This window comes from Montipora capricornis, chromosome 13 (genome assembly GCF_036669925.1).
Source record: "Montipora capricornis isolate CH-2021 chromosome 13, ASM3666992v2, whole genome shotgun sequence".
Taxonomy (NCBI): Eukaryota; Metazoa; Cnidaria; class Anthozoa; order Scleractinia; family Acroporidae; genus Montipora; species Montipora capricornis.
In genome coordinates, this window is record NC_090895.1 from 19,512,011 (window position 1) to 19,524,928 (window position 12,918).

Sequence of the window (12,918 nt, forward strand, 5' to 3'; positions counted from 1 at the left end):
TGTAGTCTATCTACATGTAGTTAAAGTTTGGCCTTTCCCGATAGTCTGAATATGTGAAATTATACAGTTAACAACAGTTAAATTAACTGTAATGATTATAGTTATTGGCAATTTAATACTGTAACTTGTTTTCACTAAATTAGCCTAAATGAATGGTTACAGAGGAGTAGTTTTTTGAAGTGTAACAATGATTTCCCTTATTTATAATATTATTGAATTCTTATCTACTAGACTGGCATATCCAATTTTCATTCTTAATGATCTTCTTGATGAATTCGACAAGACCCCTGGAATAGCTGTTCACATGCTGTATGACATCGCCTGTTTGCTGGAAAGCCACTTACAAGTACTATTATTATTAGTAGTAGTGGTATTATTATTAATTATTATTATAACTCTCAGATAGTATGTGCGCTGTGATTGGCTAAATTACTGGACCATATTCTACAGTACAGCCTGCTAAATTTAAGATTTCGATATAACATTCCCCAGCTAGTTTTTCATGTCGTTTCTGTTACATAAAATTGTAAAACTGTTTGAATCTTGCAAGCAACTATTTCAAACAGCCAAGAAGGTTTACTTTTTCAGATGTTGACACGGCAGTCTTTGTGGAAGTTAAAACTTCCGATTGACTTCGACTAGTTTCATTGCCCATGCGCCGTATTAACCTCAGAGATATAATAAATATCTTTAATTTACTAACCTCGTTTTTTTGGTCCGTAATGTAAGTTAGAGATCCTCGTTTTGTTCCCGTTCATTTATGGCCTTTGCGCTTGAGCCATGAATCAACAGGAAAAAATCAGTCCGTAACTTACAGTACTTATTATTATTATTGTTATTGTTGTACCTTCACAGCAACTACCGTTATGTTTTGCTGGAGTTTTCCTTGAAGCCACGTCACAACTAGTAACCTCAAGATTAAAGGTCCTTTTCTCAAGATTGTTGGCATACCAAGCAGAATGGACTTCTGCTATAGATCAACCCCAACACCCACTCCAATTTCATCCAAATTTGCTTTTAAGGCCCTAGGGATGGTCCCAAGGGCGGCCACTACCAATTGTTATTATTATTGTTATTTGATTCTCTCCAGTTGTCGGGTGTTCTATCACTATTATTATTATCATTATTCTTATTATTATCATTATTAATATTATTATTATTCATTCTGATTATTTTACCCATGCAGGCTCAAGGGCAGCTACAGATACTGGAGCATATAAAGTTTGCAACTCCAATTTTCCATTGTTATGGACATAAATCAGATTTCCAGGTAAAATTATTTTACACTGACAGTATGAACTGTGAGAATCTCAAATATGGTACATGTACGTGCCGTTTGATTATCTTTTCACACAGAGAATCTCAGTAAACGAATTGCAAAATAAGACATACTTCAAGAAAGACAGTGTATTTTTTGTTCTTGCCTGATAGATCAAATATAGTCCAAGAAGGTTACCAGGGTTTGCCCTTACGGATGGAGAGGTGCTGGAGAGACTTTGGTCTTTTTTGAGGCGATTTGGGAAGATGACAAAGGAGATCCGACCAAATCATCGAGTGGATGTGCGCACGGATGCTCTTTTGTTTTACGCAAAGAAAAGATCAGCTAGCCTAGGTTGAGTACCCAATGTACAGTAGACTTTTAAACTTTAAAGTCATTGAATGATACGCAGGATATTGTAGTCCTTTTGCATTTATAACGGATTATTTTATGTTGGTTAAGCTGGTACAGCCAAATTGCCTACTAGACAGTAACGGGTGGTACCTGCTTACAGTATAAAAGAATGAATTTTGATTTTACTTTAGTTCTTGGTCATGGCTATTGTATTTCAATGGGCAAAAACACCTACATGTACATATATATTATCATATCTAATCCGTAGAATTCATTTTTCTTCCCATTCATAACAATAATTCAACAATTTAGTTGTTTCGATACGAGCATAAATTATTCGATCGTAATTTGAATTATGCTTTTCTGTATTGTTAGGGAGACTTTTCTATGACCGCATGAAAAAGGCAAACACTGCTATTAAAAACAGTGAAGTGGCCCTGGCAACATTGTTGGACACCCTTGAAGGTATTTATGAAAAGTGGTTTTCTTTATATATTGTTTTTGCTTAAATCCATTTACTTGAATTCCAAACTGGATCTTGTATTGCATAGTAGTCATAATCAGATTGCAGATGACGTTTTCAGGAAATTATTGCATTCAGAATACATTGTAGCTGGCTACATAGTGCCTTATAATGACTGAAGCATTGTAGTCACACTTAGAAACAGACAAGCATTTTCTATGTGTAGCTGTCATCTGCTAAGCAAATGAAATATTTGGGTAGTGTCCGTCAAAAGGGAAGAAGTTGTCAAGTGGGCGAACGAGGAAGCTGGAGTGACTGGCCTTCTAGAGTCTCCTGTTCAGCCTCCTTCTTGGAAGCATGGATATATCATTTATTTGAAAACGTTTTTTTGAAATCCATGACAAGTAGCAGCAGGCAACAGATCCAGTAAAACTACAGCAGTTACATCGGAAGATGAACAAGTTATTTAAATGTTCTCTTTATTTCATTTTATTTCATGCCTTAGATTGACTTCATGGTTCCGTGGGCTCTATTCCCATAGGGCAGAACTAGTTTTCAGATCTCTTTAGAGCTTGTCCAGCATTTCTTCTGTAGCTTTCATATCATTTCCCCTTAACTTGGACTGAAACTCCTTTTGAGTTCCCTGCATGGTAGGATGCAAAAAATCTGTGGCTTAAATGTTCCCCTAGAATAACCGCAAGGATAGAACTTTTATAGCGCAGACTAAAATGGACGTACATAGCTTTAAAGGCGCTCCGAGGAGCTTAGGACAGAGTTTAAAAGGACTTGAGAGAAAACCGTCGCTGGGTATCTCTGAATTGTTTTGTGGCTTAATATCATATTCTCATGATCATAATTATAATCATCATCATTAGAGCGGTTTTCAAGTGAGTGTCGTAAAACCAAAACCAAAGTAATTACTTTGACCAATCAAAAAATCAAAAAGTACGGAGACAATCCAGTAAACCAATCAAAACTTGAAGTAATTACACGTAGCCGACACAAAGCGCTGGAAAATGTGCACCCGCAAACCACAATTGGTTTTGGTTTCACTTCTGATTGGTTGAAAAAGTGGCGCGAGAACTTTGAACCAATCCCTTAGTGAAGTAATTATAAACCAAAGCAATTCGCTGATTACTTTCGACACTCAATTGAAAGCCGCTCTATCATCATTTTAATTTAATTACTATCAGAAACCAGCTGTAGAACCCTACCTTTATCATTAACTCGAGTGATCCCTTTGTAAGTCATACCAATTATCCAAGGCCATTTTATATTTTCACCGTAGCACTTCATCGCGTTACAGTAAGACCAATAAACGCTAAACTCCTTTGCCAGCTGTTTTACTTCTGAAAATATCTGACAAGGAAGTCTTACATATTCCCCCACTCGTGCCTTGGAAATCGCATCTGCAATCAAGTTCGGCCCTTGAGTTGTCCACTAAGATCTAGAACAAGCAAAATTAAGTCATGATAAATCAGCAAAGGCGACAAATGTTTGATGAGAGAAATATTGATAATCCTGAAGAGTGGGACATGGTCCTACGAAAACAAAACAAAATTTGTCGATTACGGAATGTAGTCCATTTACCGTTACTTGTCCTTATTTGTATACAAATTCCAGCCTCATCTAGTTGGGGAAAAACATGGGCCCGGGATGACCACGTAATTCCCATTCACTATCCAGATTGGCCATGTAGCCAGCATGGTTGCTCTGATAGTGTAGTGGTGATCACACCCAACCGGTAATCAGGAGGTCGTGGGTTCAAATCCCGCGCAGGTCATAAAAAGGTTTTCTCCCAATGAAAAATGTCTTCCAGGGGTTGTCCGTCGTTGGTCCTTTGAAACTTCATTAATTAACTACATTTCGCCGAGGCTTGGACTGTAAATCTATTTATGATCCTCCTGGGGGGCAGGGATGCGCTGTTGGCTCGAGAGACCCTCGTAACTTGTATATATATCTAGCTGATCTTATGAAAACCGGGTCCTTCCCACGTATCTTAATTTGTCTTTAAATTTGACTAGAATAGCTGGGACGGTTATATTTTGTCAGTAACTGGACTCTAACCATTCAACTGACAACAGTGTCATTGCCATTTGGCAAATTGTGACTTGGACCTGGAAATTAAAAAAAAAATGTATATGTGTGAGAAAAAGGCTAGTATCATCAGCCATTAAGGCAGTTAAGGCCATTAATATGTCTGCTATATTTCGAACTAATCTTTCAAACATCACTAAGGTGACTTCAGAAGAAGGAATATTTCATATCCCATAGAGGCCTTATTGCCTTACCCAACACGTGGAGATTTCCTTCAATAAGCCTCCAATAGAGAGGTCTAGTGACTTGTTTTGGCTATGGACTAACACCTCATACTTGTTAGACTTGCATGAGATAAGCCATGACGCAGCCCCCCCTCACCGTCACCGTCAGTGCAACTGCTGCCAAAGGCAGCAGTTGCACTTTGGATTTTGCAGCCAAGTTTGAGATTGTTTTCAAAACTTCAGCTATATATCTCACATAAATCCAACAACTTGTTTTATCAATGGATATATCTTTAACTGGAATCAATTGTCTCACATAAATTCAAGAAATTATTAAACAATGCTCATTTTTCTTTTGCCTATGCTGCCAAATTTTACTTCCAAACACTGACGTTTTTTGTCAGACCAAAGTGCTGGCATTTCCTCAAATCAATAAATCCAACAACTTGTTTAACATTGGGCAATTGTTTCTCTTGCGTGTATACACGTATGCTCGCAATCTTTCTTTTTTCTTTTTTTTTTTTTTTTTTGTTCGCAAGACACTGAGTTTATTTGTTAAACCAAAGTGCTTGGATTTCCTGAAATCAATTGTCTCTCATAAATTCAAGAAATTATTAAACAATGCTTATCTGTCTTTTGCCTATGCTGCCAAATTTTACTTTCAAATTTTACTTCCTTGTTTTTAAAAGTGTTTCCTGTATACATGTATGCTTCCAATTTTTTTTTTTTTGAGACACTGAGTTAATTTGTCAAACCAAAGTGGTGACATTTCCTGAAATCAACTGTGTCACATAAATCCAAAACATTCTTAAATGATGGGCTAAAATGTTTCTCTTGCCTTATAATATAAATGTCTGTTTTTAATTTTTTCTTCCAGACACTGAGTTTATTTGTCAAATCAAAGTGGTTGCATCATGTGGTTGTCTGAAGACAAGTGAAAGGGGAAAACAGCTAACTTCTGGTTGCTGTCCGCGTCTGAAATACTCAATTTCTCAAGCTCCGTACTACTTAGGCAGCGTTTACATGAACGGGGTTTCATTTGAAGTCGCATCGGTTTTCGATGTGGTTACTTCTTGTGTTTACACTACAGAGATCGAGACTGTTACTGAAACCGATTTGAATACGGTTACTATTTTGGCGCGAAATTTGCATTGTTCGATTCAAAATCGTGAATTTAGCGGCGGGTAGTGCAGCGCTCTCTTGTAACATCACGACTTAGATTTTCTGGCGAAAAACGTTCCGTGGAAACACTTCAGAACCGCATTCATTTTGACGGGGCTTCCAAGTCGTGAAATTATGTCGATATGAAAGCGCATTCGTGTAAACACTGCCTTGCAGTGCATGTACAGTATACAGAAGTGCGGTCAAGAAATTCTGACTGTGCATTTGAAGAAAATGGTAGATATTACATTTAAACTGAGTAAATGTTGTAAATCTGCATAGATCATAACCTTGGTTTAAATAAATAGCGAAATTCTTACCTTAAGGGCTACACACGACAAGCATCTTTGTTGCTATTTCACCTCTTCTCTCTTCTTAGATTTGGTTGATATTCCCGCCCTTTTCGTGCCAACCGGATAAATATCATATAAAACCTTAAGGGAAAAATGGAAACTCGCAGTCGTAGCGTTTGTCATCCTTAAGTGACATAAAGTTACAGGTGAACCGTTGTTCTTTCGTAAAATTGGCTTAATGACAGAATGGAGAGAGACGATCCTTCCGGTCATGGCCGAACGAACCCTAAGGGATGAGACAATTCTTTTCATCTTTGCTCAACCAGGCGCACTTTCCAGCCCATTTTGCCTTCCGCTTTCCGTTATCATGTCTTGAAACACAAAACGTGGCAAACAAGAACACCCATACTAGCCAATTAGCAATGTGCCCCAGGAGAACTCCTAACAAAAGGAGTACAGGCGGATAAGTAATTCATCGCACTCTTGTCACGCAGTGTTCCGTGACAAAAAAACTTGTTATTCGCAAAATTCATTTAGCACATGGCACCTGTAAAAAATACAGTGGTTTGGCAAACAGAAAGAAAGGCACAAAAGCCAGACAAAAAGACACTGTCGTTTTAAATGAATTAAGGAAGAGTTTCGGGGTGCTTACCACTCAGCCAAATAAATCCAGGTGGAATGATCGTTGCATAAAGGTAAGCTATTTTCCGAATTTAATGACCAACCGGATGAGAATGGCGCTTACCATTTAGTACACAGCATTCCATCTTCACTCGATCTTGTGAGAAATGGCCTGGAAACGGAAGGATTCTCAAAAATGCTAAGAGCATTTCGCTAATTCCGTTCCGAACGGAAAAAGAGCACTACCTCTGGAGGTTGTCCACAATTTACGAAAATATTTTCCGGAAAATTGCCCTTCCATTTGACCTTAAACCGAGATTTCAGGATTTTTTGGCTTAATGGTAAGCACCCTCGATATCCCATAAAATATTCTCGCAACGTTCAAAGAATTTTGTGGTTTTTTGTTCTAGAATTTCACACGCTGTTATGAGAATTTTTCAGTCACATTCTTTTATTTTATGCGTGCTTTTTTCATGGTAAAATTGCAACGTGCAAATTGCAAGGAAGCGTGTTTTTATGAAAAAATAACTTTAAAAGGAAAATCCACAAAAGTAATTGAGGGTTAAGAGTTTTTAAAAACTGGTTTTCTTGCAATTGATAGTTGAAGCTTTACCATGCCACGGCCGCCCCAGGGGGAGAGATTAACTGCCATAAATTATCCAGCGACAAAAGTGCATTGCTTCAAGGTACTTCACTCGAACATTGACAAAAATATAATTTGTCATTGCCTTGTCTACCCTGTATAAGCCAAAGGAGAACGTTTCTCATTCAGATTTTTCTTAAGTTAACTCCGCATTCCTTTCGACATTCACACAACTGACTTTTAATTCTCACGGTATCTAGTCAATGAGAAGAAAAACTGAGCCGAAGCGACCAATCACAGTGCATGGGTGTGTCCAGGCATTTGCCTTAAAAATCACGCCAATTGGCACAACTTAACTTGCACGGGTGAGTCAAGACCTTGCAAATGTCGTTTGTAAACATTCGTCCCCTTCAAAAGTTTGTTAAGTTTTGCGTAGAGCAGGACGAAGGAAACTTCCTGACGACCGAGGAACTTTTTTCTGCCCACGAAAACGCAGTTTCGCTTTGGACTGATGGGGACAGTCTCAATGGTCAAACTAAGTTTTTAATAAAGAGAAGCGGGTTCCGCCGGGTACGTACTTTAAAAAATATGAAGTCATCAACGCTTGCATTAATAAATGTTCGATGAAACGTTGCTCCAGCTTTTAAAACGGAGCAAGTAAATGAATGGGCTCGTGATTCGTGCTTGTGCATTTTCCTTTATCTACAGCAATTTAGAAAAGCCATTGTCAGACACGGGCTCCAAGAAAGATGGCCATTGCGCCCAGACGTTAAAAACGGTCAGCGAGGATACATTGGCGTCAAGTTAAGGCCGCCACGGCGGACTCAACCACGGTATGAGTTTCACGTTGGTCAGCAGATGATTGAGACAGTGGAGAGGTTTATGACTCTAAATCCTCAACCACTTCCTCCAATTGAGGTAGCGCTAAATGTCCTGTTCCATTTTCTAACCGGTCAGTAGTCACCAATTACACAGTATCATTTTAATTCATATGCTTTCCGTAGATCCATGACGTTCCAAGTGACCCCCGAGGCGCAGGCCGTTGTGCCTTTGGTAAACGGGATATTGAAAGAGGATAAGTTGTCACGGAGTATACCGAGGAGATGGTATCATTAGAAGAGGCAGAGGTCCATGAACAACGTTACAAGGGTCAGGGAAAGACGTGTGCACTAATGATTCTTGAAAGCCAAGGTCGACAAATCGCGTAAGTAATAAGGATTCAGTTGTCTTGTTGATTTAACTGTCCTAACATAGACATCACTTGGTCGGTCTGGTATAAGGTCTACAAAGCTCTTCTAGTCCCTGTTTAACACAATTTAGAAACGTGTTTACAAAGAAACTCAAGTGCTAAATTATTTAGACGCAAAACCAACCTCTAACCATACTACAGTGTCCAAAGAAACCATTTCATCAGTTACCAGTAAATTATGACAAATGTACATGTACATGTACACCGCTATTGCCTTGGCCTTACTGTAACTAAAATTTATGACAAAAATGTTTTAAACGTAATTCACGATGCTGTGGACAAATTGCTCTTAGAGGATATAGCATTAACCGAGCAGGGAACTGGGCGCATGAAACCTTCACAGCGCTAATATATACGGTTAGACTGACTTGTATCTTCATTAGGAATTTTGGGAAGTCTGCGGTGGTGATAGTCAGAACTTGAAAATGGCGACCTGGGAACTGTGATATAGCCGGCTGTTTCATTATCCTACAAGCAGATTTTCCTTTTCTCTGAGCTTTTGAAACGGAAAGAGAAACGAAAAAGGAAGCTAAGTTCAAAGCTGGGGAACTCCGTACATTTACACAATAAGAATTCCGAGTTTCACCCATAAGAAATACCAGAAGTTAGTTACTTTTCATCGGTTGTTGTCAGTGCGAGCCCCAAATGACACATGAACTCGAGACAGGACTCTACTCTTGCCCTCACAGGTTAACAACAACATGTACTAAACAATGATATTTGATTGCTTACTTACGGGTTTGTCTTCAGTGATTCAGCATTCAGTGGATTTCCAAAGCCATCATAGACATCATACATAGATCGCCGTGGTGGTCGGCAGAGTTTGTCCGCGTTGAATTGTATTGTTGATAGCCCATTTCACAGTTCTGTGCTTAGTTACCTGGCCTTTAAATGAAAGTGAGGCTGAAGTTGACCTTGCTTTGAGAGCAACCTCTGATGTAAATTTGTACTAATTAGCATGAGAACAACATCATACACATAAGAAAAGCAGTGAGGTTTGTATTAAAGTAAGGTCAACTCCAGCCTCACTCTCATTCAAAGGCCAGGAAACTAAATACACAACTGTAAAATGGTCAAAATAGTGTTTTCACGTGATGTCACGGCAGCCCTGTTAGTGTTCCTAAAAAATGGAACTAATCCTCCGGTAATTGAGCTCTATTATCGTGCAAACGTTTTTTTTTTTTTTTTCGGAAAAAAAAAAAGGTTACTGATCAAGTGAGTGAAAACACTCTATTGTTTAGATTTAGTTGAAATTTGATAACTCTCTTCCAACCAGTCCCCTCAGTCCCGGATGGAGTGATAATTAACGCCAGTTAACGACGCTGGGCAGACTGTTACACTGACATGATCGCCGAAGAACGGAAACTGTCGCACAGAGTAACTGCCATTTTTGTTGTATTTGTGAGTTTTGCGTTGGAAAATCATCAGCGAAAAATTTAAACAAAACACTTATGCATAGTCTGTAAATCAGTGGTTCTTCTTGGTCTTTTATCAATTAATGACCGCTGGAGAACTCCTACCACTGCATTTTTAAAGGATAGTTTTGATTTTATTACATAATTTTCCTTAACTGACAAAATTTCATATTATATTTAATTTAATTTCTTTCTAGGATCGATCCTTATCATGGAAATCTGGAGGGTGAAATGACTTGGGGTGCCATGATCAACCATTCAAGACATCACGCCAACCTCAGACCATATATTGCAGGGAAAAACCCCAATAGGTCCAGAGTATTTTTTGTTGCCTTGCATGGCATTCCCGAGACCGTAGAGTTTCTGTGGAATTATAATGATGCGGATTGGGAATGTCATGCAAACAGCCAAACCCTTCCTGAATCACACTGAGTAGATACTCTTTTTTCTTCGGAAATCTTACCTTAATCAAAGACAAGTCGCAAACAGCGGTGACAAACATAAACAAGGGCATTGTTTAAAATCATTTACTTAACGTTTCGTATGCCTCGACATATATCCTCAGAACAGATCGTTAACTACAAATCTCAACTTTATATATGTAAAGTGACTAATTAATGGTTTCACGACAATTAATGTAACAAGTAATGGTAAGTGAAAGGACATAAAACCAAGTGGTGCTGGTTAGTGATGAGAATACTGCTTTTCGCTGCTGATATATTTATTTAGGATAAGCTATTAATCTCTAATCAACAGTGTTTATTTTATTTTTCATAGTATGTCAGAACGACGTTTGCTAAAATGTCAAAATGGTCCCAAACAAACATTTCAAGCAATGCGCGTGTGTAAAATGTTTGTCACCCCTGTTTGCATCACATTGAGTAGGTTGACGTTCGCAAGGCATAGGCATCCCAATCATAGCATGTGCATTCACATGAACGATTACCGTTTTTGTTTAAAGATAACATCTCCTATGCGCTTGTTCCTGTATGAAACCCTTTTTCTGTTGATATTTGGTAAAGGCATTCCCGGAATAGTTTCTACTAAACCAAAGATAAAGGTTCCTATAAATATTCTCGTCAACTATATCCTTCGCTTATTTACTCCTCTTCCTATTGTCAGTTTCCGATGGTTGTTACGGCAGTAGCCATGGAATTGATTAACCGAAATAGAAACCAAGAGAAAAATGTTCTGTGGCTCTAGTCGCACTTAAAGCCACCATAAAGTGACAATAGGCAGTGGAGTGACTAATAGGGAGGCCTTAATTGTCGACAATATTAATATTCCCTCTGCTTCACCGAATATTACTCTAGGCTGCCTCTGCCTGAAAGGTATTTGGAAGCAAACATCTTTGAGCCTCTGAATGCTAAGAGGAGTGAATACCAGTGTATGAACAGTAGCAATTTTTGTTTAGGATTACCATTGTCAAGTGCAGTGAACATCTCAGAGAGCAGCGACAAAAATGTCCTTAAAAAGAAGCTTGGGTTTGGGTTTGGACTTATGACTTGCTGATGAGCTGGACACTGATCCTCAAACAAAGGTATTAAGCCATTCAAATAAACCCTTCCACGGTGTTTGGCGCCATCTTGGCGTGGGGGCAAACGCCGCTAAATTTACAGTAAATGTATGGGATGTTGGACGACTTTGAACAGCTGTTGCGCCGGTAAAAGGGACGGTTTTCCACAGTGAAAGTGTCTTTTAAAAGACATTTATACCGTGATTATTTTCATGAAATATAAAGAACAGGTTCAGGCTACAACGACTATTAATGAAGTTCTAAGATTTCATACAAAGCCTTCTAAAATAAACACGTCAAATTGCCGCCAAATTAGAAGAAGCATGAGAAGATGTATCAGTTCGAATTTACGGACGTTATACTTTCCTAATGGCCTTATTTTCCGTTGAATGGATGATATCAATAAAACTATGTAAGGTAGTGGCAAAAGTTGGAAATCTGTCTCGTTTTAGCGGCGCTACAGCTGTTCAAAGCCGACCAAAATCTCATACAGTTACTGTAAATTTAGCCGTGTTTGCCCCCAAGGCAAGATGGCGGTCAAAAACCGTGGAAGGGTATATTGGCGCTGATCACTTGCAAATTCGTACTGAATGCAGTAAACAGTGAACGGGCAATAGAGAGGAAATTGTCACACATTATTTAACCCTTTCACTCCTGTAAGGGCCACTGATATTTATAGATTTTACTCTAATGCCAGACGATTTTACTCGTCAATGGGGAACCCCACAGGAGTGAAAGGGTTAAAATACGGTAACTGTTTTTTTTTTTTTTTTTTCAAGTAAGGGAGAATGATTATTCCTAAAGTGTTACTACAGTCAAAAACCACTTCTCGTTTTCCTTTCCAGTTCGAAAGTGCTTATGCTGAATACTCGAAATGCGAGATTTTATGCAACGATTTAAAGAGAAAAACTATTTATTTTGAGCTGGATGCAAGGGAAAGTGACGTCATTTACTCACTAACTTAAAAATGCCGCGTGTGAGAGCGTCTTAATTAGTAAAAAACTCTTGTGATGCATAATTATGCCGTATTCACACTTCATTTTTAAGCTAGTGAGTAAATGAGGTCACTTTCTCCTCAATCCAGATCATCTAAGAAAGAAGTCACCATTATATAGTCACAATCATTCTCCAATTTACGCACTGTAATAAATGGAAGACAAACTCAGAGGCGATTTACAGACTTTCACCTCTACGCCCTTGTTAACTTTCTTTAGCTAAAGTTAACTCTCGCTTAGTTCTGTCTAAGACAATAGCGATACTCACCGTTACATCACCTAGTCATTAATGTGCCAACCAAAGATCTATTGGCTGCCGAAACAAAGGATTCTTTTCTTATGTGGTTGGCAAAATTTAAATAGCAAAAGAATTGTTTATAAACAGTGAAGTTTCCTATACATTTATTTACCGCACTATTATGCCGTTTAAACTGATTCTTGAGTGTTAATTATGGAATAACACAGATACAAAATTGCTGAAAGAGTCACTGCTATTTAAAATACCAAGAGAATAAGACGCACAAAACGTCAGTAGTGAGGTCCTTAATAAAGTTCAGCTTAATATTTAGCCTGAATTATTAAATGCGTTTTTCACAAAATAGGCAACAGCTTACACAACCAACAACAGTTTAACAATGATTAGATAAACTATTGTCAATGTCACTCAACACATTAACGTTTTCTATATATGATGCCCAATGCCTTACAGCAGCCCCCTCCCCATCCCTCACTTCCTCAATAGACTCGCC

The 12,918-nt window shown here is 38.4% G+C and overlaps 1 protein-coding gene and 1 long non-coding RNA gene across 2 annotated transcripts in view; both read left to right on the top strand.

Moving 5' to 3' along the window:
- Window positions 1-5,758, top strand: part of LOC138028638 (uncharacterized) — an 11,153-nt gene extending 5,395 nt beyond the window's left edge. The window contains exons 8-12 of the mRNA XM_068876240.1: window positions 232-346; window positions 1,187-1,270; window positions 1,432-1,612; window positions 1,988-2,077; window positions 5,214-5,758. Coding sequence (XP_068732341.1) covers window positions 232-346; window positions 1,187-1,270; window positions 1,432-1,612; window positions 1,988-2,077; window positions 5,214-5,524 — 781 coding nt within the window. The 3' untranslated portion in view covers window positions 5,525-5,758. The remainder of the gene's footprint in view (window positions 1-231; window positions 347-1,186; window positions 1,271-1,431; window positions 1,613-1,987; window positions 2,078-5,213) is intronic.
- A 1,259-nt stretch (window positions 5,759-7,017) lies between these two features.
- On the top strand, window positions 7,018-11,106 carry LOC138028639 (uncharacterized). The gene is made up of 4 exons (XR_011127700.1): window positions 7,018-7,097; window positions 7,703-7,912; window positions 7,999-8,198; window positions 9,856-11,106. It is a non-coding gene; the product is annotated as an uncharacterized lncRNA (long non-coding RNA).
- The last annotated feature ends 1,812 nt before the right edge of the window (window positions 11,107-12,918 follow it).